Source organism: Tursiops truncatus, chromosome 1 (assembly GCF_011762595.2).
Source record: "Tursiops truncatus isolate mTurTru1 chromosome 1, mTurTru1.mat.Y, whole genome shotgun sequence".
NCBI classification, from domain to species: Eukaryota; Metazoa; Chordata; class Mammalia; order Artiodactyla; family Delphinidae; genus Tursiops; species Tursiops truncatus.
Genome location: NC_047034.1, coordinates 34,853,425 through 34,881,333, shown reverse-complemented (window position 1 = coordinate 34,881,333; position 27,909 = coordinate 34,853,425). Strand labels below are relative to the sequence as shown.

Here is a 27,909-nt window from a genome sequence, read left to right as displayed (position 1 = left end):
ATAAATAATAAAATACCTAAGGTGAAGAGCTAACTCCATAAAGGTCCAAATTGGCCTTGACAGAACACTTCCCTTTTTTCCATCTCCCCTCTGTTCAGTTTCAGTTGTCTCATCTATAAAATGGACACATGTCCTGTTGTTGTACATCTAGCTCCCCAAAGATCTTCAAAGCATGACTGTAAAATCCAGCACGCTCTCCTGGCCTAAGGTGCCATTTAATTAATGATGACTATGTTCACAGCTCTGCAGATGGGCTGCATGACACAAGCCTGGCATTACCGGATGGCTTGAGCTTCTGCATTGTTCTACTGAGGTATGTTTCCTTTTGGGCCAATGGTCTCTGACTCGCCCACCTCATGGGGCTGTTGTGTGGCTCAAATGTAAAGCACTATACAAATGTGAAGAAATATTATTATTTTTATTTCCAAACAAACTAGGATTCAGCATTCATCAATTTCCAACATGCTCCTCACCCGGCCCTGGGTCAGGGCCAAGAGCTCAGCCTGCTGCAAATGCACAGCCCTCAGCAAATAATGGTTGGGATCAGACCGCAGCAACAGGCAATTAAGCAAGCAGCTGTAAGTCTCTGGGAAGACATGAGGGAGATACCAACAGGAGAGCAGAATTTAATCTTCCACTGTCCTTCTGCCAAGGGGCAAGGTGGAAGGATCAGTCCTGCGTTCCACACAGGAAACTGTGCTGAGGTAGACAGGAAAGAAGCCAAAGGGAGCCCAGATTGCCAGAACCCTAGATGCTTCTGCAGCTTCCACCGAGACCCCTTTCCCAACATTCCTATCAAACCTGTCAGTCTGTATATAAATATGGCAAATGTCAATACATCTAAGAAGAATGCGGCTTCTCACTTTTAAAAACAGACATACATGTGAGGGTCTACAAACACCCAGATGAGTTAAACAAATACATCATTCAATATAGATTATTGAGTACCCAACTATGAGGAGGATAAAAAAAAATAAAAGGGATCATTTAGTGATAGTTGGACAGGAAACTAGTGACCAGGAGGAGGCTAGATTTTTAAACCTAAATTCCTGCCTGGTACCTTGATTAAAATGAAGTGAACTGAGGCAGCCAAAGAGATTACTTTATTCAGATGAGTGTTATTAGCCTTTCTGGCTTACTTTTTCTATTATGCATTTTGCTGATGCTGACAGAAGCAGACCGGCTGGATAGAGAGGCAAAGCCGCAGCGGATTTATGGCTTGACAGTGCCATGCATAAAATCAGACCCTTGCTGACCCAGATAAGCCAGAGGATGGTTGGGATTTGCTGCGGAAGGTGTTAAAAGAAGGAGGGGAAAAAAATCACCAAGGTGAGAACTGACTTGAAAAAGATTCTGCCTATAATAGTTGCTGCTGGTTGGGTGACCCAGTGGTACAGTGGCAGCCTGGAGGTATCTTTCAAAGATAGGCAGGCGGGCAGGCAGGGAGGGGGCAGGCACACTTCCCTGGGCTTATCACAGCTACAGCTTCAGTTTTGCCAGCAATGAGATCAGAGTAGGAGAGTTCAGAGACAGAAAGAAAAAAGGGCCAAAGGCAAAAAAAATGTATATTCTATGTATGGAGAAACCAGCTTTCAAATTTTCAGGGACAAGTTAATACCACAAATTGTCTTCAGTAGCCTAGACAGATGATTAGAAAGGATTCAAGCAGTGGTGTACCCACCTTACTCAAAATAGTCTAAACTGTCCCCTATAATCAGATTTGGGGGAAGAGCTGTATGGAAATGGAATTCTTGTGGCTCTGGATTAGTTCCAAGGAGCCCAGCCACACCCTTGGGATAATGGCATATTCAAGATCCGGGAGCTTAGGAATCTGCTTTGAAGTTGAGAACTGGACTAGCACGTGTCTGACATCTTAATGACTATTTCCTGAATGACTGTAGGGCCAAGGTTCCTCTGAGTCAGGTCAGAGAACTGGGAGTGGTTCCCAAATCTGAGCCATTGTAGAAGCGAAATGGAAATATCTCCATCAATTTATGTCAGGTGAGAGACTTGGCCTGCCCTTCAAGCACCCCCCACCCCATCCCATGTTCATGGCGAGAGAAGGTTAGAGGCTCACTCAAGACAGCTCTGTGGACCCCGTGAGAAGAGACTTGGTTTAGTGGGGGCGGGGGGCCAGGGTCGACACAAGATTTGAAGCTTTTCCATCCCAATTTCTTGCCTAGATTTCTGACAGCTTATTGTCCAGCCTTCTTCTCTGAGTCCCCGATCTCTAAAGTCTTATTTCGTTCATTCATTCAACAAATACTGATTGAGCACCACTATGTGCCAGGCACTGTTCTGGGCACGAGGGTTAAAGGGAGAAAAATTCTTGCTTCTGACCTGCTTCTCCCATGTTTACAGACCTCCTGGATCCAAGATATGACTTTCCTGCTCCTAAACTGTCGATCAGCTATAACCCACATCCTACCCCAGTCTTGATGCTTGAGTGTACACTGGCTTGGATGGCCCATCATGAAACCCTGATTTGGCTGACTTAGAAGATCTACCTTCCCACCAGCCCATTCATGGCTTCCGCAGACCTGGGTCCTTCCCTTCATTTATATCCCGTGTCCTGCCACTAGCATTCTCAGAACTATAGGGAGGTACAAACAAAGAGGTTACTAAACCCTCCTTGTGTACTCTGAGTACAACCAAAATGCTGGAGAACAAAAACTATGCCAATATGATCCATAGAACTAAGGGCCTAGAAATTTACTTATGTATTAAAATTTCCCCTGTCAACCACCCCCCCAAATAGGCTGTGATCTTTCAAAAGTCTGAGCTGACTAATTCACTTAATTAAAATGAAATATCATAGCAAGAGCAAAAGACATGTGATTGATGACCAAGGAACAAAAGAGTCATATATGTTTCTCAGTTTAAAAAGATTTTATAACCATCTACATTAAGTTAGATCCACATATTCCATAGAATAACCTGCAAACAACTCTACAGTTATATCTTCAGTTTTTTCTTCTGTAGTTAATTAAGATGTCACCAGAAACCCCATAAGTAATTATAGCACATGACAAACACACAGAAAGAAAAAAATACATGCAGATGTGTTAGCAGATTTTTTTAATGAATGAAATTTTGGGAGATGACTGAGACAGATAGTTTGGCTTACTCCTGGTAGTTCATTCTAGAAAAATAAATACCTGTTTGTGCCAAACTGGAATGATGTCACTCAGAAATCCACACACATCTTCAAAGCAGTAACCACTACCTTGGGAGCAAGCATCTCTCAGGCATCAGGCAGGAGTGGAGAAGCTTGATCTACAGCCAGTAACTCCTCTTGCCTGGCAAATGGTCCTTTAGCATGTCAAGTACCAACAAGCCACTTGAGAAGAAAGGGTATCCCTAAGATTCAGACCTCCCCCTCCAGAATACCCATTAATGAGACAATATGTTTCCTTACTTGGCTCATGATAACAATGAGAAAGGAGAAATAAAGTAAAATGATTTGGTTCTGTGAAACTATAGAGCTACATGGAATGAAGTCTAAATAGTCATCAGGTCTGCGGCCTGCATCATTATCAGTTCTCATGTGTTATTCTGATATTTATCTTGCTTACTGGAAGGAAGCCTCTTGAGGACAGGGGATAGTTTGGAATACTCGATGAACGTCTATCACCAACAATGGCTGGGTAGTTAATCATTATCCACTAATGACAGATATCACAGCCACAGAAATCCTGTTAAATGTAGAGCACAGTAAGACAATTCATTTAATGAATAGTTAATATCTTCGGCCTCCATTAATCTTGCCTAATCAACTACTGCAGCATGAATCTGGGAGGCTGCTGAGTGACTGAATTTGTTCACCCACTGGTTTGTGTGCTGTAAATTACAGCATATTATTAACCATGCCGACATTTGCTGGCAAAATTTTAAAGGGACGGGTGGAGTAAAAGACGCCTTGGTCAATTTCCAGGTTAGTCGGTTGCTGAGTTCTACTGGTCTATAAGGACTCTGGATGAACAATGATACCCCATCTCAGCAAGGTGGTATTCTGTGGAAAGCACTCTGAACCATGCTTACGACCTATAGTCTAGTCTTAATTCTGCCACTTGCTGGCCAGGTAATCTTGGATAAGTCACAGATGCACTCTGGACCTCAACATTTCTTCATCTACTTAAAAAAAAATAAATGGGGACAGCAGACCTGCCCTGCCCAACTCACATGGCTATTATGAAGATCAAATCACATGAGGTAATGTCCATAAAAAAAAATCATAAAATGTTCTACACCTACATATCAGTATCGTCATCATGTGTTATTATTGTTATAGCTATGTTATTACTTGGCAGTCCATACAATGTATTTACACACACAAAACAAAGTAGCTAGAGTCATGTCTAAAAAGACAAACATGTCCCCAAATTCCCAGGCCTTATTACCCAAGTTGCAATGAACTTGCTTTATCAATTTCATACTTTGTCCGTGCACTAAATAGGAAAACATGTTGTTGCTATTAATTTATCATCTGGTTCTCTGGAAATTCCCAACCTCAGTGAATCTCCTGTGGAGAGGAGACCTAGGAGAGGCTTTAAAGGGAAGACTTTTAAAGTGCAAAGAGAAACACCAGAGGGTATAAAAAACAGAATCCTGGGCTTCCCTGGTGGTGCAGTGGTTAAGAATCCGCCTGCCAATGCAGGGGACACGGGTTCGAGCCCTGGTCTGGGAAGATCCCACATGCCGTGGAGCAACTAAGCCTGTGCGCCACAACTACTGAGCCTGCGCTCTAGAGCCCGCAAGCCACAACTACTGAGCCCATGTGCCACAACTACTGAAGCCTGTGTGCCCTAGAGCCCGTGCTCTGCAAAAAGAGAAGCCACTGCAATGAGAGGCCTGCGCACCGCAACGAAGAGTAGACCCCACTCGTGGCAACTAGAGAAAGCGCACACACAGCAACGAAGACCCAACACAGCCAAAAATAAATATAATTTATTAATTAAAAAAAATAGTATCCTGGTATTTCAGAGCTAGAAGGGCCTTTCAAGATGGTCTAGAGTCTAGAACAAACTTGTCATTTTCTAAGTGAGGAAACTGAGGCTCAGGGAGCCTGGAGTCACAGAGATAATGGCAGAACAAGGCAAGGAACCAGGTGTCTTGACTAGCAATCATTTTCTTATTTTATTGTGGTTGTTGCTCTATTTCAACTAAGATGCTCTTAGCATCTATAAAGCACTGGTGCTGAAAGAGTTAATGGGCAATGCTCAGCTGCCCAAGCCCCAGAGCACAGAGCTATTCTAAGACAACACATAACAGGAATACCAAGGGTCCATGAACCCAGAGAGAGCAAAACTGCTGGTGCCTAATGGCGCCGGGAAGCATGTTGACACACTGCATGTGGTTACACATGAAAGGCAAGTGAATAGGAAAAGTAGTTTTGAATCCCACCCAATTCTAATTTGGGATTGGCTGTGGTCACCTACTGGAGGGCTGAGCCACACCCCAGCCACTCTGTAAAATGACCCTTCAGTTCCTTCGCTCCCTATTCTGTGGCCTCAGTTAACTCCCTCTCTGCCTTCATGAGGGCCATAGCAGATATCAGGAAAAGAGGACGATCAAAGGACAGCAAGGTCCAGGAATGAGTGTGGGTGACCAGGATCACTCTGTAAGGGGAAAATTTTCAGTCTGGATTCAGGTGATTCTCACTAATATCTACCATCTCCAGGCAAGTGTGTGACCTGAAGCCTTGAGCAGCCACACTCCTAAGTCCATAAGAGAGTAGTTTCTCTAAGTGTGAGTGTTCAGGACCCCAACTCACCTTGCATCAGAATCACCTGTAGTGCTTGTTTAAAATCTGGATTCCTGTGCCCCTCTTGCCAGAGATTCTGATTTGCTACAAGTGGAGTGAGGCTCAAGAGTCTGCATTTTAAATACCCATCCCAGGTTATTTTATGCACACCAAAATTTTAAGAACCAATGTTCTTAAAAGCAATGTTTTTCAAACTGGGGGATACAACCCATTAGTGGGGTTAAAAAAAGTCAACTTAGCAGGTCACCAGCTAGCATTTTTCAGAAAATGAAACAGAAAACAATGGAACAGAATAACACAGAACAAAGTGGAAAATATCAGAGTACATCACATAGAGCAAAGATACCTAGGTTTTGTTTTACAAAAATGTTGTTGTTAGTTATTTATTTTAAAATATACATATGTCTGTATTCCAGCTTGCAATATAAGATATTTGGGGGGGTGATTACACACCCCAGACCCTTTTGAGAATCTGAGGATTTCTTCAAAGTATTCACCTCGAAAGAAGGAAGAGAAAGAGGGAGAAAGGAAAGAAGGGAGGGAGTGAGGGATAGAGGGAGGGAGGGAGGGAGGAGGATGTTATGTACATACACATCTTACTTTGCATGAGTCAGGGGTCCCTGAGGACTTCTCTTGGGGACATTTCCTACAGGGTCTAATACTCTGGTCACAGTAGATGCCTGATATTACTGGACTATGCCAACAGCTTTCTCCTGATGCTCTGTAAACGACAGCCAGTGTCTGCAAGATGCACCTGTAAGATATGTGGCTCCACCATGCTGATTCCCTTCCCCTTATGTTTAGGGTGACTAGAAATGTTGAAGTTAAACAATGTTCTACAGAACACTAGGAGAAAGCTGATGGCAAATTCCAAGAATAAGGATTCTGAAAGCGACGGTGTGGGCACAATGTCACTGCTACTTGAGGAACACGCTCCCTGTCTAGAATACGCAGGGGCAGCCTGTGGGACTGGCACCACTGTGCACCCCTATTGATAAGGTCATTAGAGGAACATATACTTTATTCCCAAGTTAGCGACTTCTCTGACCTGTCAATACCCACATTTAAAGACAGAGAGACGCAGCCTCACTTTCTCTACGTGACCAAAAGGACAGAAATTCCTTAGTCCTTGATGGAAGATTCAAAAAGGGCAAAAACAATTAGAAAAAGAGCAACAACCCAGCCTGATTGTCAACACAGTCTCATTCCAATGGTTAGAGCTATCTGCATATAGAGAGGGTGAACACAGGGGCTAAGGTTTTAGAAACCAGCCCTTGCCAAACGAGGCATATGGAGAAGAGACGTAAGGGTGGCAAGATATAACATGGGAGGGGGCGGGAGGAGATGGGGGAGCGGGCAGGGAGGACCACTGAGAAGACAGAGAGTCAAACCTCAAAACTATTCTAAAATTCCCTGATGCTTTTCAGTAATTTGTTTTCATGTGGTGGATATTGGCACAGCATCTAGGATGCTTTGGGTCCATCTGTTTTTGAACTTAAGCTGTAGGCAAGATTCAGAACAGCTGGAATCAGCAGCGCTGACCATGTTATATGTGTCTGGAGGAAGGAGAGAAATAAAATGAGTGTGTGGAAAGAGGGTTAAATGGGGCAGAGGAAGGGGAATCTGGAAGCCATCCCCAGACAGAGAGGAGAAAATGTCCAGGTCAGAGATGATGCAAAAGAGCTATTAGAGAGGCCAGGGCATCTGAGTGAAGAAGGCCAAGGAGGAGAAGCAGCAGACCCATCAGAACTGGGAGTTAGCAAACAGGGCTGAAAATTCTACAAGTTCATGTGTCAATGAGCAGTGCCCTGAGGCTTCACCTCTGAGGGACCAGATGGAGCTCATCCAAAGGTCCTACATCAAGCATATTACATGAACTACTGATAAACAGTCCTCACAATCACAGCCTAGAACTGAGATGAAAGCTAGATTCTTGGTTCCCTAAATGCAACGGAGGTGATCACGGAGAACGCTAGGGAGAACAGGAGAGGAGTAGTCTTAGGAGAAAGCAGCAAGGGTCCCAATCCATAAAATGGCTTTCCCAGAGTCACAGCAGGCCCAGGGATGGGGGGGTGGGGGGTGTCCACAGGATGGTCCTCAGTGTATGCTTTGTCTGGACTTTTGAACACTGTGTTTTGGTCCTCAAGGCTAAAAACAAAAACAAAAAAATTTCAAACCAGTATTGAAATCTAGTTAGTAGTAGTCATGCCTGTTTCAGAGCATGGGTTAGCAATTCTGAAACTCTGTGTATACTCTAGGAATGAGCGATTAAATAAATATATTATGGATAATGGGTACCAGGTTTCTCAGTGTTCAGAGAACAGAGCTACAAATATGGAAAGGGGAGAAAATAGAATAAAACATGTAGTATTTGGTTGGAATTGAAGATATCGATGTGAACTCATAGGCTTCAATATAGATAACACATAGACAGATAGAGAAATTGATATAGAAGTATGTGGGTAAATGTGTGTACACATACATACATCTATTTACTACCTCTGTCTGCTGAAGGGGACTATAAACAATGGTACTCCAGTAACAAAGAGCACACCTAGCACCCATGGTTTCTAAATACCATTCCTCACTAAAAGAAACCAGGGCTCTTTGAAGAAATGGCTCCAGAGGTGAAACAAGGAAAATACAAGATGTACCTAGAACATCTTGTTGCGCCAGGAAGTATAAGAAGTACTCAAAGAATGATGGGGGCATATCAAAAGGACACAGGAACCAGCCTGCAGGGACTCTACTAGCCAAATCTGGGACAATATGAGCATTAAAATAAAGATGTTAAAAGATTATAAACTACTGAATAAAATCAGAATCCATGAGTCCACATTGATATAAACAAACAAACCACCAGACAAATATAGAGGGAGATGGAAACCTCTTCCTTACAGTAGAATCCCAACCAATAAATGTAGAAGGAATGATGGAAACTAGAAAAATGACCATTTGGTAACCATCATAGTCATAACTGATTCAAGCAAGAATCATCAATAGATGCTAAAACTAGTGGGTATAAGGTTTGAAGAATAACATGATATTTACTTGGTCTCAAATGGGACAAATCATTGACAAGTGCCTCCTCACATGGTATATTGAGAAGAATACAACATCCCTTCTACGGTATTCCTGCCCAAAGTACATAACCTGAATAAAGAAATGTTAGACATTAACAGAAGTATCAAATTAGAGAATATTCTACAAAATAGCTGGGCTGAATGCGCCCCCAAAATGTCAATGTCATGAAATACAAAGAAAGACCTAGAAATCTTTCCGCATTAAAGGAAACTAAAGAGACAACTGAATGAAATGCATAATCTTGGACTTTGTTTTGCCAAAAAGAAAATATTTGAAACAAATGGTAGATCTGAATGTCTGTAGATTATATAACATTATTGTGTCAATATGTACACCCTGATTTTGATAACTATACTACCATTGGGTCAGAGAACAACCTTATTTTTCGTAAATACACATTAAAGTGTGTAGGATTAAAGGAGTATCATGTCTGTAACTTATGCTCAAGTGTTTCATAAAAACAAAATATGTATGTGCATGAGTTGTATATGGAGAGAAAGAAAGAGAAATATAAAGCAAATGTTAATATGTTAACATTTTTGGACAAGTTGGGTAAATGGTATACAGAAATTCTCTGACCTATTGCAATTTTTCTGTAAGTCTAAAATTATGTCCAAAAAAAAATTAAAGATCCCATTCTGGATGAAAAGGGTATCAGTTCTCCCATCTTTCTTTCCTTTGGCAGTAAATATATGCTACTTTGTGTTATCTTTCTTCGTATAAACCTTCTGTGTTCCACATGACACAACGAGCCTCCTGAGGGCAGAGGCTGGGTCCTATAAATCTTCGTGACCCCAGCACCTGTCAGAACCTGTTGATCACTGTTGATGATGAAGATGCAGCCGAGTGTCTATTACTGAATCACATGTAATACAGGTGACTAAAAAGGTCCCTCTACAATTCTGGCTCCTCAGTCTTGAACTCTATATCTGTTAGGACACACACATTCACACACGCCTATATATACAACCTTAAATGTTTCACGTTAACTGGTAACTTCTATAAGCTAGAATACTGGCTTAGTCTTCTGTGCATATTTAATTCCTAGAACAGCTCTAGAATAAGTGCTGAATAAATGTTTGCTGAAAGAATAAGTGAGCCTTGCATAGTAGGATTGGTGTTCACCAAAACTTTCTATGCTAATTCACAAGAGGGCCAGGAGTGGACTTGTTTTTCAGAAGAAATAATAGCACAAGGATGTTCTCAGTCCCCAAAATAATAAGCAAGAAACCTTATCCAAGATTTTCAAACCAATTCTTTCTGGCTAGAATGGCTCAAAAACGGGTCCAGATCTGATAAATCACTTTTACATTATATATATATTTTTTGTATTATATATATTTTTTCCATATGGCTTCCCTGAACTATGCTGTAAAGTAGGTTTCCTAATCATTCATCAGCCGTCTGGAAACTCAGTATGTGTATCTGGGGGCCGGGAGTAGGGTGAGGACAAAAAAAAAAAAGAGGCATCACTGAATTCTTTGTAAGCCACATTACCTTCATTCACTTCCAGTTAATGATGTAAAGGAGACCTGGCAAAACCAACACTGAGAATGTGCAAGAATCAGGTTAGCATCTAAGACAAAGCCCCGAACAATACCATTTAATCCGTATACTAGAAGCACCTGAATGGCTTCAGGAGGTGCTAATGGAAGAATGTGCCGCACACCTACCTGAGCGTGTGCACGCATAGTATATGTAGAACTCAGTGATAGGGAAGGGCACACATTTCCACGCAGGACCAGAGAAAACAGAAGCAAGGAGGTGGCTGACAAATCTAGTCCATGTATAAAAAGGCGAGGGGGGCGGGGCACAGGCGGGGAGAAGGGCAGAAAGTCAATAAACCTAAGAAACTGAACCTTTCTTAATTGTGCCTGCCTTCCTGGGTTTATTTGCTTTCTATTCAGAGTCCACTCAATGCCTGTGCTTTTGTCTTCCAAAGGAAATGTTTGAGGCATCATTTCCACCTGTACGCTGCGGCATGGATTCTGTACAACTTCCTCCTTTTGCTAAATCCTCGAGATGCTGCCTGTAAATTCAAAGAATTTCAAGCATCAACAGAAACCCCCACCCCCACCCCCAGAACTTAGTTACGAACATCTGTTGTTTACAAGGGTTCAGGCTGAGAGCTGCCAGACTTGTTCTGCAACCTCTACTTTTAACACAGAGGCTGCCAGGGAGGGATGTCTGAATTCCACGCAAGGATGCCCTGTCCCAACTGCTTAAGCAGAAATCGGCAAACAACAGCTCAGCATCCTCCCGTTGAAGATAATCCTAGTTTGTTCGATTCATTTTCTAATCCTGATTCTTTAACTAGCTGTACCCAAAACATGTTAGGAAGCAGAGCTGTGCTCATCAATCTTCCCTGAATTAAAACCTGAGGGGCAATGATCCAATGATCGGTGGAGGTGTATAAGGGCAGGAGACTCTGGAAAGGATTTCAACTCTGAAAAACCCAAACCCTACTTTTTTCTTATTCTCCCTAAATCCTTCATTAACACTGAGCTCTTCCCACATGACTCTCTTTCTCTTCACAGCATGATACCTCAGTACAGCACAGAAGTTAGATATTAAAGTCTTTACTTCAATTAACTTGGGACCAAATCTAATTGAGAACATAACTGCTATCCTTTACCTCTCCCTGGCTGAGCCAAGCACGAGTGCCTCCCGAGCCCTCCACCTCCCCTCCCTTCCCGGTGACTACTGAAACCTGCTTTACACGGGGTCCTATTTTTAGATTCGTGTGCCCATGCGCACATGTGTGCTTATTATTCTCTCCCAGCCTGTCTGATTTTTCCCCATATCAATTATGAGCGTCCTTATAGCAGAGACTGTCTTTTCTTCTTATCTTGTAAACCCTCTCACTTAACACAGTCAGCTCCCAATAAAGATGACATGGCTTTTGCCTTTAAAAAAGAACTGGATCCAAGTCAATTCACTTAATTGGCTATGAATTTCTGAAAATTAAAGAACTTGCCGCACACTGCTTCCTGTGTCTACTGTGGAATTATTATGGACTTACAAGAGCCCAGAAAATGAATACTAAAAGTTCCCTGAGCCCAGCACTGTTGTTAAGGGACATGATCACCAGGGCTGTGCCCCTGGCAAGCTGAAAGCCCAAGGTGTGTCCTGGTGACATTCTGACGGCACAGCCAGCAAGACACAGGAATGCCCCAGCCTCCAACATCCTCCCAACTGTGCATAAAAGCATGTTTTGCTCCCGACCTGCCCTCTATCATTCCCTGCCCTAAAAGGATGATATGAAGCCATTTATGCAGAAGCTTGTAAGCCTCTGTGTGGCCTCATGAGACAGACAACCCTGTAAACCACAGTCTGTTATGCTCATGACAGATTTGTGCTGCCCTGGCCTGCTGGTCGTGACGGTGGCCGCTCAGGAGGCTGAACAGGGCTGGCATTCTTTTATTCCCCTGGGGCGCGGTTGGGACCTGTGGGTCTCAACACTGCATCTTTAATGACCTGGCAATTAGTGCTAACTCCGTGAGGACAAGGACATCCGAGGGTGATTGTAAGACAAATTTCCTCTTGACGATTATGAGCCTGGATCTAAAAATAACACGCCAGGGTTAATGACCTGCTTCAAGGTAGTTCACGACACCTTGTGAATAAGACACCGTATAGGACAAAACATACAACTGCTGAGTTTTTATAAGAACTGGACATACAATTATATAGAGTCACTGAATTGCGTATTTCCTCCCAATGTAGCCATATCATAAAAATCAAGGGGCAGGAAGAGTCTGTCATTCGGGAGGGCCCATGGGGGTCGCTGAAGTGAATGGAGACTGACATACTATTACCTAGGGCCAGGCTTAAGAACGCTTAACTGTGTGCAGGGAATAAATGGTGAATCTAATCTACTAGTGTTTTACCTGGTATAGCTATGTTTGGTCCCAACTCCTGAGGACAAGAAAAATTGTCACTGCTACTTACATTTACTCTAGGTCAAGCACTGTCTCAGGGCTTCACATATATTAAAATTTGTTTAATCAGCATAACAACTCCATGAGGTAGACACTATTATTATCCACAATTTACAGATGAGGAAACTGAGGCAACTAACAACCTTCTTGTAAAATCACACAGCTAGTAAGTAGAAAATCCAAGATCAGAGCCCAGAAAATCTGGTTCCAGAGTCTGTGATCTTGACAATCACAGCTATATTCCTTCTGTGGTGATGATAATTAGATCGGCTACCATTTTTTGAGCATCTAGTAAGTTATAGGCACTCAGCTAGTACTTTACATATATTATATCTAATCTTTAGAACAACTCTTCAAGGTAGGCATTATTCTCCACATTTCAAGGATGAGAAAACTGAAGCGAAAAGGGGTTAAGTGACTTGGTCAAGGTCACACAGCTGTAAGCGGAAGATCCAAATTTGTCTGGATTAAAGCTCTCAGCTTTTTCTGCTAAGCTGTAAAGCCTCCCAAAGAGCTTTCAAATGAATTCTTTCTCTGTTCAAAAGACAGGCCACCACTCTGTCTTGCTGATTCCCCAAAGTGCCTGTGTTGCTTCTATCCTCTTTTGTCCACATGAGAGGAGACCTCCCAACTCTTCCAAAAAGGACCCAACCACCACTGAAAGTTCTATATGGACTGGGCCAGTGAAAAACTCACCAACAGGCCTTTTGTTAGTTTCTAAATAAAGTCAGCTTGAGCCATGGCAAAAGGAAGCCAACCTTTGCTCAACACTAGATGCTAATTCTCGGCAAAACCTTCCCTGAAGGAACAAACAACTCCCAAATACGTCCAAAATGAATGAGTGACACACTGGTCCCAGGAAGTAAGGGGTTCTTCCTTCTGGCAGCTTCAGGCTTCCTCCTACTTCCCTCCTCAAAATCACCCCATATTCAAAGAGGAACTTTCTGGTCCTCCACTCTTTTCTGATTTGCAATCACAGCTATAACATTCTCCATGGCCAGCTGACTCTGTTTTTCAACCCAATGCTGTCCTGTGAGGCTGATGAACAACTGTGAACTCAACTCCAGAGGAGAAATCCATCAGCAATAGGTGATGTAACTGCAGAGACTGTGCACATTCAAACACTGGGCCCAAGGCCAAGAACATGGACACTACAAGAATTTCTCTTTAATTAACTGTGTACCTAACCTCCCACTGAAAGGAGTATTGCAGGTCGAACATCTACCAGATTCTTGGGATACCTGAGTGCCGCTCCCTCCCTCACATCCCTTCCAATAAGTTCCACACTCATAATCAGGCAAATAAGCAGATTTACTTTCCATGTGTATTTCCTTAATATACTGCTAATTTAATGTTAGTGAGAATAGAATAGTGTCTTATTCCTATCCCCAGTACCTAGATCAATGTCTGTATATAATTAGGTCCCCCAAATGTGTGCTGAATGAATACACAAATAAATATATCTCTTAAATCCCTTTTCACCCTTTGCAATCTGAGTACCACAGACAATACAAAGAATCGTCCCCTCTTTTAACTCCTAAAACCTTTACTGTTGGAAATCAAACATTTCCACAGCCTCAACCATTATCTCTCTATGAACTTGCCCCACTCTCTACCAACAACCCACACATTAGCTCTGAATATGGTCCAGATCTTTAGCCCTGAATACAGCTATTCATTTTCTGTCAATTACAGATACTTCAGCTTCAATATCCTTCTGATGTCTTAAACTTAACAACCAAACACCAAATTTCTCATATTCCAGACCTTCAAAAACAGCTCCTTCTCCTAACTTTGGTATTTCTATTAAAGGCACCATTAATTTACCAGTCACCCAAGTCCAAAAGAAACTTCACAGCCCTCTTTTTTTTGTGTTGCCAAGATTACTTGAAACCCAAATCCCATCAGTCGGGACTACCCTGGTGGCACAGTGGTTAAGAATCCGCCTGCCAATGCAGGGGACATGGGTTTGATCCCTGGTCCGGGAAGATCCCACATGCCACAGAGCAACTAAGCCTGTGCGCCACAACTACTGAGCCTACACTCTAGAGCCCACGAGCCACAACTACTGAGCCTGCGTGCCACAACTACTGAAGCCTGTGCGCCTAGAGCCCGTGCTCTGCAACAAGAAGCCCGCGCACCACAACAAAGAGTAGCCCCCACTCGCCACAATTAGAAAAAGCCCGTGTGCAGCAACGAAGACCCAACGCAGCCGAAAAAATAAATAAACAAATCCCATCAGTCAGTAATTCCTGTAGTCTTCCCGTACCAGCTGTTTTCCATCTGTCTCTAGACCGTAAGCTCCAGGAGTGCAGGGGGCAGTATCTGTCTGCCTGGCATGTGCGTGGCACATGGTAAGATCACAATACATGCTTGCTAAATGGACTGAAGAATCGATTTCGATCCTTTCCATCCCTACCCTCCCACCCTAATTTAGATCCTTATTACTTACTGTGACAACTGGTTTCACTGTCTCAAGTTCCTTGTGAATTAGCAAACCATCACCATTAAGGATAAGGTTAATCTTCCTTAAGTAGAGTTCACAACCTCAGCTTGGACACTTGGTGTTCCTACCTTCAGTGGTTTCCAGTGTCCACAGCAGAGAGCCAAATCTTATTCAAGAGTCAGGGCTCGCCATGATATGGTCCTATCTACTTTTGTCCAGTTCCTCCATATACACTCATTACCCCAACCAAACCAGTCTACTCACTGTACCCCGAAAGTGCTTTGTACTTTCCTCCTGGCTGTAGCATCTTTCCCCTCCCTCTCTCTCCACGTGTCAAAATCCTAGCCATTTTCAAGGTCTGGTTCAAATCCCATTCCCCATCTTGAAAGTCTCCTGACCTACCAACTGTGCATCATGCCTTCTGTAGCACGCACTTGGTACCTACCCCATATTGCCCTACAATGAATATCTGTGTTATTATGTTCAGGCATAATTTGTCCCTGATTAGATTATAAAGTCATGTGGGAAAGAACCACTACTTCTACTTTGAATCTCTCTCCTCTAAGAGGCTAGACTAATACCTTAAAAATGTTCAACAAATATTTGTTGTTGAGGAGAAGGAAAAGCTGGAAGAAAGACAAGATGTTGGCAGTGGGTTATAAAGTACCATAAGGTCTTTGTAAGGAACACAGCAGGATAGCATTGCAGGAGTGTTCCTCTAAAACTCAACAGGAAAAGAAAAAAAAAACAAAAACCATAACCCTACCTCAAAATAAAAGATAGAACTGAGCTATTAAAAGTAGGAGATCAAAACCAAATGAGCTATGATTGAAAGGTAATTTACAGCAAGTCTGTGCAAAAAAAAAAAACCACAAAAAAAACCCAGCCAACACATTATCAATTAGAGTCCTGCTGGGCAATATTAACACAGATTCCACTTAAAAGAGACAATCAAAGGCTTAGCAACAAACAGGAATACATTTAGACTCTTCAAGGAGCCAAAGAAAATGCAAGAACTTCTTCCCTAGGAAGACTTCCTACCCTCTCATAATATCTCTGCTCTTAATCAAACCAGGCAGATAGAATTTCAGACATTAATAGGGTCCTCCCACAATTCAAAGGGATGGAGGAAGCCATATAACCTATCTTAAACAAAGCAGAATAAGATAGATAGAAATAATCACTATACTTCTATCTATAGGGGGGAGAGAAGGAGGGGGAGTGGACTGCGGGGTCAGACTTTGCAATGGAGTCAGAGTTGTGTGAGATTAGTGAAGGTGTCTGCACTGAGACCGCGTGGGAGAGGACAAAAGGTAAGCAGGAGAAAAGCAGAATAGGAAGCCAAGCCCAAGAGTGACAGGGTAATGGCTTCCAGGGTAAGAAGTTGTCCAAGAGAAGATGAAAACAGCACTTCAGCAACGTTGGTCCCTAAATGCGGTCACTTAAGACTATAAGTTAAAATACCCAACCTACCCCAGTATGAGGGGCTGAAATCTAGCCAGGTTGAGAAACTGGCCTGGAAAAGGGTGGGACAAGTCATGTAGACCAATTTCAGCCCTGGCTAACCTACCCCATCCCAAGTTGAATAGTTTCCATGTCCCTGAGATGTGTCTGTCCAGGGCTCCTGCTGGCAGCTGCTCTCCTGGCAGCACAGGGAGACAAATTCATGGCATTGCTGGGCCAACAGCTGCTATAGCTCTGGGGGAGGTGACGAGTGCCTGCTGAGATGCTCTGGGCAGAGAATAAACTATTCTAGGGACCAGCCCTGGAGTCAGCGAAATCGAGGCTACACTTCTCCGGCTGAATGAAAATACAATTGCCACTCCAGAAACCCAGAAAACCCAAAGCCCTTCCTTTGTCCCAGCTTCTTTGACTTTAATTGCTTCTTGCCCTCATGTGTGACCCATCCTTTCTAGTTCCCAGGGCACGACTTCAATCTCGGCCCCCATTAACCTTAGGCTCACTGCCATCCCTTCCTAACAGGTTTCCTCCCTCCAGTCCCTCTGCTCCAGTTGATCTTATGCACTGTTGCCATAGTTACCTTTCCAAATCGCAGCCATCCATAATTATGCTCCAAAACTATCAGTGGGTCCCCCATGCTTACAGAATAAAGCCCAAACTCTTATCACCTGGCATTCACGGACCACTGTAATCTGGTGCCTACCAACTTTTCCAGACTTAGTCACTATCACGTTTATTACTCCTGTTCTTTAGTAAAACAGATGAGTTACCTACCAGTTTTGTTTTTCCCAGCTCTATGCCTTTATCAACACTGTTCTCTCTGCCTAAAATGCTTCCTTCCCCATCTTTTTACCCTCCTTCTACAACTTCTGCATCGTTTCAATTGAATTAAGCTTATAAAACCAATACCTTGCATTGGCACTTTTGTGTTTCCATTTCCCATCCACTGAACCTCATCTCCGTAAAGCCCACTCTTCTCTGTGCATTTATGGCACTTTACAAAGTGGATGAGCAGAATGGTCTTTCATACACCTGCCTGCTTGTATATCACATACAGTGTGGCAGAGGCTGCTAATTGTCCCCCACTATCTTTCCCCTCCATCTATATTAATAGAAACTCTACTTTCTGGTCATTAGAATAATAACTACATTTCCCCGCCTCCCTTGCAGCTCAGTAGAACCATGCCAGTCAGATGTGAGCTGAAGAGATATATGTGCCGTTTCCAGACTGTACCTTTAAAGGGTAAGGATGTGCCTGCCCCTGGCCCTTTTGCTTTTCCCGCTGGCTGGAATGGGGACATGGTGGTCTGAGTCATCTTGGGTCATACAGAACAAGCGCAACACTCTAGGGATGAAATAAGGACCCTGACACAGCCCTGGATGGCTAACGCCCAGACGATTACACGAGAGAAATATCAACCTCCATCTCATGTAAGATACTATTATTTGGGTCTATTAAAGACCCAAATATTTGGGTCTGCCAAACCTAAAACAGACATGCCTAAAAAGCCTTTCCTAGGCCAAAAATGTCAATTTTCAGTTGCTAACAAATGTTTCAAGCGTGGTGGTGTTGTCTGCCAAGGGCCAGCTCCGTTTCAGCATCGTGGTTGTCTCTGTACAGTAACACTTGTACATGCAAAAATCAGAATACTTGGTTCCGTTTTATAGCACAGAGATGAGTGGAAAGTGGAAAAATGCAAGTGCTGCTGCTAGTGTTACATTGAGAAGTAGAGTCTCATCCCTGGATGAACAAGACAAGGTTAGAAATCATCAGTCACCATAATTCCTCAAATGCTCCCTGGACTTATGCAAGCAGACCATGGGTTTAATTGTGGCAAAAAGAAGAAAATGAAAGACAAATGCTCAAAGTTCAACAGGTGAGGTGTAATTCAGAATTTCACATATACACTTATAGTAATAGAACCCACCTACTCCATGTAAAACTCCTGTACTTTGCAAGGAATAAATTATGTATGAAAGTAGGATGTTGCCTGGACTCCCTTACTGAGTTTCTCACCATCTTGCCTGTGTTACATGCACTTGTATGTATGTCTCATTGCCTCTTCTATTAGGCTGTACCACATGAATTTGTCACTATGTGACATTTTGTGTCTTCCAAAAATCAGCAATTTCATGTCGCACTCTAACAGATTGAAAACTCTTGGGTTTGGGACTCATTTTAGTTATCTTTGCCTCTCGCAATGCCTTATAATGGGAGAATATCAATAAGAAATTGCGGGATTAACTTTTACAGATCTTCTACTTGAAAGCCTGCTAGTTCCATAAGACAACGCTATCCTACATACCTTCCATCCTTTTAAGTGCTTAAAAAAAATCACCTCTCCCTCCTTTGTTCCCCTCTGCCTTCCCTCCCCCATCCTCCCCTGGTAACTTTTACTTCTGGTAATTAACATTTACTACTCCCTAAAATTGGGTGTGCCCAAGCCTTGGGTCCCGGGTTTAGCTCTCTGTCCTTCTCTTTCTCTTCCCTGAGTTCATATAGTTTCATATCTTCCATAGTCACATTTTTTTTTTTTTGCGGTACGCAGGCCTCTCACTGCTGTAGCCTCTCCCGTTGCGGAGCACAGGCTCCGGACGCGCAGGCTCAGAGGCCATGGCTCACGGGCCCAGCCGCTCCGTGGCATGTGGGATCTTCCCAGACCGGGGCACAAACCCGTGTCCCCTGCATCAGCAGGCGGACTCTCAACCACTGCGCCACCAGGGAAGCCCCCATAGTCACTTTTTACCTCACCTCTTACCTCAATAGTACAACATCTCCACTGGACAGCCCTCCCACTGCCCCAAACCCAACATGCCCAGAGCAGGCTCACCATTCAAACCAGGTCTTCCCTCAACAGCCCCACTTCTATCATAGATGCCCCAGTTCTTCCAGGACACCAGGCTAGAGACACTGGGTCACCTCTGACCATTACAGTTCTTTACCCAATCAATTACCCAGTCCTCTTCAGTTTCTTGAATACTTATTGAATATATGCCTTCCTCTCTATTCTTTTTTGCTCTCACATCGTACATGGATTATCCCCCCAAAACCTCTAGCTTGGCCGTCTCTGGCATAAAAATTCATTCTTCTACCATCTTTCCTCATGTCTCCTTCCCCACACAAGAACCCAGAGGGCTCTCTACCATGCTGCCACATCAAATTTGAACACCCTGCTTGTCTGTCAAAGAACTGTTATTTGGTGTCTACTTATCTAAACCCTATTTTCCACTGCTTTGGGAAATACCTGTGTTCTCATAATATTTTGCTCATACCTCTGTTAAAGTCCTTTTTACATTATATTGTTTACACGTCTCTTTTCCCTGTTAGCCAAGATTCCAGAGCTTATCTCAGTCTCTGAAGAAATCAGCCCAGAACACAGTACCCAGTAGGCATTTAAAAGGGGTCTGTTGAATAAGTATCAATAGATTGCTGCTCAGGATAAGATCCGACAAGAAACTATTAAAGTAACCTAGCCATAAAGTGACAGCAAAGGAGTGGCAAAGGCTCCTCTATGAGTGCTTGTAGCCCTTTGTTCTTTTGTTCCGCAACACTTACCTCAACTCATCTAACTATGTGATGTGTTCAGTGCCTGTTTCCTCATTCTGTTATAAGTGCCATGTGGAAGATGGTGCTTGTTCATTGTTATATCCCGGGGTACAATGTCTGGTCTGAAGGAGTTCAAGGAATGCACAATGGACATTTGTTGAATGAATGCATACGAACCTCCTGTAATAAAGCTGGATCCTTCACTAGCCCCTTTACCCCTCGCCACCAAACACTCCTGCTTCCTCTCTCTTGCACATGATATTCTCTCCTACACAAATCTACCTTTAAGGACTAACCTAAATCCCACTTGCTTCATGAAAATGCTCCTGACTACTCCACATCCTTTATTTGTCTCTGATGATTTATCACTGACCTCTTATCACATCTATATTCTACATAAAACCAATGATCTCTTAATGAGACCATTATTGCTTTATCCTCTAATTGCTTCCTATATTAAAAATCTTTTCTCCCCAACCAGATATGGCTCCCTATGGATACACACAATAAACCTGTCTTATATCTTCCAATACCTGTACAACACAGAGCACATAGCTGGCTCTCAAGAAATACTCACTTGTCGTCTGGGAAAAATGAAGTCAGGTACCAACTTTATCAGAAGGGAAATCAATTCTCCCAGTCTTGGAGAAAACACCCTATTTCTTGTATGTGATCTTAGAGCAGTTCAGCACATCTGTACCTTAATTTGTAGTAAATGTGTCCTTAAGCTGAGAATATAATATAGTACTAAAAATCAAATGCTATTTTAAATTTAGGAGGAGTTTATCAAGAGAATAAATCCAACTTTGAATCATTTTTCTAAAGCAAACAATTCCCCCACTGATCTTCATTTATCATATACTAAAATAACATTTTAGTCTCTCAGGATTGCTTATCATAAAGAGAACAGGACTTGCAAAAGATAAGGGACTCAGAGGACAAAACATCTGGAGGAAATTCTCTTTCTGGCTTCTATTGAAAGTGTCGTATTTTCTCCTTACTTATTCATTGCTCAGAGCTGGCTTGTAAAGGATAAATTGTGTCCCAAATTATTAGGGCGATAAACAAAAATAGAAAACAGGGAAATAAGATACACTTGGCATTAATTCTTAAATTCACTCATTCATTTACTCATCCAATAATATTTAGTGAGCATCTATTATATATTACACTAGGCACTGTGGGAGACTGAACAATGAATCAGAAAAGCTTAGACAGTCCACTGAGGGAAGATAATATAAGGCAGATAGTTCTGAATGTCCTAATAAAAGAACAAAAAAAAAGAACTGCTGTAAGAATTTAGAAGAGGGAGAACATTCTTCCTCCTGGGAGAATCTGGAAAGTTTCTTAAAACAGGTTGCATCTGCATTCAGTCTTAAAACATGGGTATGGCTTCAACTTGCAGAGACGTGAAGAATGGGCACAAAAGTTCATATAACAGGATAAGCAAAGGTCCAGTGGAGTTAGTGTTCTGTTTGGCTGCAGTATAGCAGAACAGAAACAGGAAATAAGGTTGGAAAGCTGGTCGGGCCAGATGTAGAGGGGCTTGAAGGCCAAGCCAAGGAGTGTACACCTTTGTGAACAGAGCAACACTTCTCAACAGCAACCTGGGGATCTTGTTACAGCAGACTGGGAGTGGGACCTGAGATTCTGCATCTCCAAAACCCCGGCGGTGCTGATCTTGGGAGACCACATCTTCAGTATCAAGAACACAGACATCGGGGGGCCATTGCACAGAGAGACTGCCTGATCCCCAGGGTGTTCCAGGAAGACTAAATCTGATAATAATGGATCAGGCAGATTGGAATGGGGAGAAGCTGAAGACTGTTGTCTGCAATGCTGGTCGTTCGTTAGAATCATCTGGGAAGCTTCTACACCACACTGTTACCCAGGCCTTACTCCCGGAGATTCTGGTTTAATTGATCTGGAGTGGGGCCCAGATTTCAGTATTTTTAAATAGTTCTCCAGGGAATTCTAATGTGTGGCCAGGATTGAGAACCTCTGCTAAAGATGATACAGTAAGTATTGCACTCACTCAGGCAAAGATGATGATGATCTAAACTAGTGCAATGGCAGTGAGAACAAAGTGAAGGGGCCAGTTGTATAAAATACTGTAAATGTAGAAGGAATAGGCTTTAGCAACTGTCTGCACAGCGACTTAGATTTATGGCTAAAACATTCATTTCTTCCAGTTAAAGACAGTTTGGTGAAATGGTTAAGAACACGGACTCTGCAGCCAGATTGCCTGGGTTTGGATTTCAGCTCTGCTATTCTGCTATTTATTTATTAGGGGCGTGTGTGTGTGTGAGAGAAAGAGAGAGAGAGAGACCTTAGGCCAGTTCCTTAATCACTTTATGACTCAGTTTCCTCATCTGTATGTTGGGGATATAACAATAACTAATATATGGAGCTGTGAAGATTAAGTGAATTAACAAATATGTAAAAGCCCTTAGAACCATGCTTGGCATATAGGAAGAGCTTTAAAGGCGTTTGCTGTTATTATAAGCGTGGTTCATCATCTATTCTGATCTCTCCAAGATATCGAACTGAATGTAAGACTGATCTGGAAAAGGAGAAGTCCTTGAGGGCTCTCAACCCTCAGCCAATTTGAAATCACTAGGTCACCTGCTTCATAAATACAATTCGATGGAGGTGGCACACCCTGCCTCCCTCCATCCCGGACCCCATTCTCAAGGTGTCTAAAAGTAACAGCCACAGCATCCCTACTTGAACTGCTGGTCCTTGGTGCTTCGCGTCTTGGCCAGGAAGCGCTCTGCCAGCTTCTCCAGGTTGCGGGAGTAGTCCATCTCGATCTCAGCCTTCTTCCGGAAGAAGTCCTGGAGGTCCTGCAACAGCTGCACCCGGAGCTCACACTGCTGGTCCAGGCATTTCATCTGCTCTGTGAGCTGAGCACGGATCTCTGCAATGAAAGCGAGGCGAGGCAGTCAGACAGAGATCCCTGGAAAAAACCATAACACCAACATTTACCCCTTCCATTTAGTTGTTCCCTGTGCTATGGGGAACTTAAAGGCTTTAATTTTTAAAATGTGATACGAGGCACCACCAAAACTCACCAACTCTTTTCAGACCCTTAAAGAACACTGAAACCAGGGATCTGCTAAATCATTTAAAAGAAACTGCTTATCAGACATAATAATACTCAGAGCTACCCCTTAATGAGCAATTTATTGTGCTTCCAGCAGTGTCAGAATGTAGGCTCCCTTCTGGCAGGGAGCCAAATGAATTATCTCCCAACCATCCTATTAGGTTAGTACTACTTTCATCCCTATTTTAAAGATGAGAAAACTGATTCTTAAAAAGAAGTCAAGCTATTAGGTGGTGGAGCCGGGATTCAAACCCAAACAGCTTCACTTCAGAGCCCAAAGTCCTACTTTTTATACTTTCTCCCATTATTTCAAACTGTTTTTCCACATCTTCATGAAGTAGGGGGAGAGGTCAGGATATTTTAGTGGAGATAGAAAGGGCTCTGCCCAAGGGCAAATAGTGGCAGTCAGGAATGAAACAAGCACCCAGACCGCTAGGCATGCAAACCATTAACTGTCAATCGGATTCCATAGTTTCCAATACCACTGAATGTAATCAATCTTCGAGAAGCTGATATTTTCACCAACAAATATCACTCATATCTCTGATGCTTCATCCTCACGGATGCTCAGAGCCTCTGCTGTGTCAAAGCTAGAAATATTTCTGGTTAAGCTCTCGCTTGGCAGCTTTCTGGCTGGCCAGAATGCTCGTACAGGGTTAGCAAACACCCTCTCTGGAACTAGCAGCAATGGCAGCTCCAGATACAACCAGATCTGCCTCAGATGCAATACTGCATTCGTTACTGACAAGAGACCTGGCACCCTCAGGAAGCAGCTTGCCAAAGCCAGACTGCAAGGCCTGCAGTGTGTATCCTGCTGAAGTTATGTCCCAATCCCCATCAGAGTCACAGTGGAGTCACTTCTTTCATCCCTTTCTTCCCCACACCCCCACAAGCCTGCTCAGCTCCAATAGCTTAGGATGTGACAGTAACTCCAATCCCAGGGAAAAAGAGCACCTGTATTATTACGCCTTTCCTCTGCATGCTCTAAATTCATTCCCCAACAGCAGAGCTGTAACAGTGCTTTCAGTCTATGCTCTGTAATGCATAGGGTGGGGGTGTGGAATCTAGTTTTCATCTGAGCTGCAGATAAATCAGAGGCAAATCCAGGAACGAAGCTATGATGTTGAAAATTCTGCCAACCACTCCTTTTATGAAGCAATGAGGGATGGGCAAATGGTACATTTGGCTTCGCCTTGGAGTAGCTTCGGGCCCATCATCCATCCCCATCTTCATTTTTGTTTGTTTTTACAGATATCGGGATGTACCACAAGTATCTGGTCCTTTATGGGTGATCTCAGGTGATCTGTGAGTGTAGTTCTCACCCTCTTCGGCTCCCTGCCTCCTCCCGTGCCAACCACCAATGCCAACCAGGCCTGCAGTAACCTCACCTGAACTGAAACTGAGCACCGGAGGATTGTTTCAAGCAGACAGAAGGCTGCGCAGAAAAGCCGCCTACCTCATCAAAGCTCTCTTGTTCTGTGTTTTTTTGGAGTCTGATTACAGGGGTGTTGGGGGCGGAAGATCTGTAGAGGGCATGCCAGGCATCTGGTTCCTGCCAGGGATTTCTGGGCCTCTTAAAGGCAACAGCCCTTGCTGAGACTATTCCTCGAGGCATCTGTCCTCTTTCTATCTTTGATAGATAGAAGTAGTAGCTGGTAGTTGTAGCCACTGGGTAGGCAGACTGTGGGTGGAGAGGACATTCACAATGCTCATTGATATTACTTACAACTTGTCCATTAAATAAGAATCAGGGGGCTTCCCTGGTGGCACAGTGGTTGAGAGTCCACCTGCCGATGAAGCGGACACGGGTTCATGCCCCGGTCTGGGAAGATCCCACATGCCGCGGAGCGGCTGGGCCCGTGAACCATGGCCGCTGAGCCTGCGCATCCGGTGCCTGTGCTCCGCAACGGGAGAGGCCACAGCACTGAGAGGCCCGCGTACCACAAAAAAAAATAAAATAAATAAGAATCAGGGCATCTTAGGGTGAAAAGGCTTTCCAGGTACCCAGTCAGTAACAGATGTGCAAGAGGATGTGGATAGCAAGGGGATGTCAGCCCTCTCTGAGTCACTTGTAATTCATTTAAGACTTTGCCTCAATAAACTCTCTAACTAGTGGAGCAGAAAGGGAGCACAGGAGGATGGATGATGCCCACCTTCGCCATAAAAAGAGGAGGCTAAGCAAATTCCCACAATACCCATAAGTTTCCAGAAGTAGACCGCTCCAGGGTTGTCCTGTCTGAGGAACAAGCACTTCATAGGAGGCCTTTAAGATACGTGAATTAATCTAAGAAGTCCAACGTGCATCCAGCCAGCATGGAATTCCACCCTGACCTCCTTAGGTGTCTCAACAAATGGGCAGCATTACCCAAAGTGCACCCCAACCTCAGGCATCCCCTCCGGGCCCCTGAAGGAAAGGGAGCACGTGCTTACTGAACACCTTTATACACATCACCTCATTTAACCTTTATTACTAGGCCATAATCGGTATCCCCAATTGTCCTGATTGCACAGATGAGAAAACTGAAGTATGACAAGTAATTTACCAAAGGCTCATACAATTAGGTGCAAGTGGGGTTGAAGCCAAATGAAGGTTTGCCTTGATTTGTCAAAGAGGTTGTCAGTGGGGCAGGGAAACAAGAGAAACGAACAAGAGTCTGGGGTCTCTGAGGTATTTCTGGGGGAATCACAGTTTCTCTCGCTCCAAACCCTGGAATGTCCCCTTCCCCACCTTCCAGATGAGGTGGTGACTCAGGCCCCCAGAGTCAAGTTTGAAGTAGCCCGGTGACTCACTAACTAGCCCATGTTTCGACTAGTCCACAACTGGGCTGGATCCCTTCCTGCTTTCTAGATCTCCTCTACAGGGCAGCTTTGAAGGAAGTGAGAATGCGATATCCCCACCCCAATCCAGGAAAAGGAGAGTCTCTGCTAAGAGATACCACCTGCCACTGTGGTTAATTAGTGATGCGACTCCACTGAGCATCTCCCCTCCCCCACCCCTCCCCATGGAAGGAGATGCCGCCCGGGCTCCCACCCTCAGAGCCTCTGCACAGGCACTTAAGGGAGACTCCAACTACCCCCATCTCCAGGCCTGCAGCTCCAAGACAGAATGGCTGCTCTGTCCAGGGCAAAATGTGCTCTGTCCAGGCTTTTGCTGCTGCTGCTTTTGCTGCAAAGACAAACAATGGTCCCCAAGAAGGCAGCTGTGCCAGCCCCAGTCCTCTGTCCATGCATATGAGGGGCAGGAAACAATAGGCCACTGAACGCCAGCACGCCTGGGCCATGTGCCCAGGCTGGAGGCCCCTCTGTACCCTGGCCGACCAATAAACTACAAGGGCAGAAAGAAGAAAGGGGCAATTTATAAAAACATGGAGGAATTCCTCACAGTTCCATCCACACAGTTCCATCGTGTGCTCAGGCCAGAATGCACGTGCACACGTGTATACACGCAAAGACACACAATCATACCACCCACAGTGCTTCACCACATCAACCCAAGAAGCCTTTGCAAATTCAGTTTATAGTTGGATGAGAGTTCCTGGGAGCTGGGGATGATGGGATCTTTGTAGGTTCTGTCCCTAGAACTACACTGAAGGAGTCAAGTTCTCACGTTCTACATGCAGCTATATCTCAGGGCTATAAATGTATTTCATGGCCATCCAGAAAGCCGAAGTACAAAGGTCACAATGAACGACCTGGAGTGATGATACATGCCAAAAATGACCTCCCCTGGGCACCTCACACAGCCCATTTATTCAGCAAATCTTCACTGTGCCCCTACTGTATAACAGACCCTGTGCTAGGTGATGGCAACAGAGGACAAAACAGCCCCAAGCCCTGCCCTAATGAAGCATGGTTTGACAAGAAGAGGAAGGAAAAGAAAGCAAAGACAGTCTCATTACTTTTGCTTCAAATATTCTTTATTATAGATAGCCATGGTATTAAGCCCCCACCTAAAGACCAAAGATTTAAAAATCATCAGTAGCAGGCAAAAGATATTAGGCAACAAGCCTAAGAACATTTCAATGTCCTCTGACTCTTTTTCTATTATGTTTTATAAAAATGACACTTGAATACAAACTGCAGCTTCCCTTGCAAAAGGGGCCAAAGTTCTAGAACAAGTTTCTTGAAAATCAGAGTTAACCTTTGGTTAGCATTTCATTCAAAGATTCAAGTCAAAATGTAACTCCACTGTTCTGGAACTAGACCATGACGATGGTTGCACAATCTTGTGAATATACAAAAACAAAAAACCCACTGAATTGTACACTTCAAAGGGGTAAATTTTATGGTATGTGAATTATATCTCATTACAAAAATTGAACCCCACCAAAACAGCATGTCCTGCTGAGTGCCATCCTGCCAACTAAGGGGAAAATGGTCCAGCAAACAGGCACCAAAAGGAGGAAGGAATTCTTGGTTTCCATTTCTCCACTTGTATGGGCTGAATTTCAGTTCTGCATTGAATTTTGTTTTTTGTTTTTTTTTTTTGCAGTACGTGGGCCTCTCATTGTTGTGGCCTCTCCCGTTGCAGAGCACAGGCTCCAGACGCGCAGGCCCAGC

At 43.7% G+C, this 27,909-nt stretch overlaps 1 protein-coding gene across 9 annotated transcripts in view; it reads right to left on the bottom strand.

The window, feature by feature from the left end:
• Positions 1-27,909, bottom strand: part of SRGAP2 (SLIT-ROBO Rho GTPase activating protein 2) — a 237,761-nt gene that overhangs the window by 120,849 nt on the left and 89,003 nt on the right. For all 9 annotated transcript variants that reach the window (XM_033852663.2, XM_033852657.2, XM_033852660.2 and 6 more), the window contains one exon: positions 22,971-23,163. In XM_033852663.2, coding sequence (XP_033708554.1) covers positions 22,971-23,137 — 167 coding nt within the window. In that variant the 5' untranslated portion in view covers positions 23,138-23,163. The remainder of the gene's footprint in view (positions 1-22,970; positions 23,164-27,909) is intronic.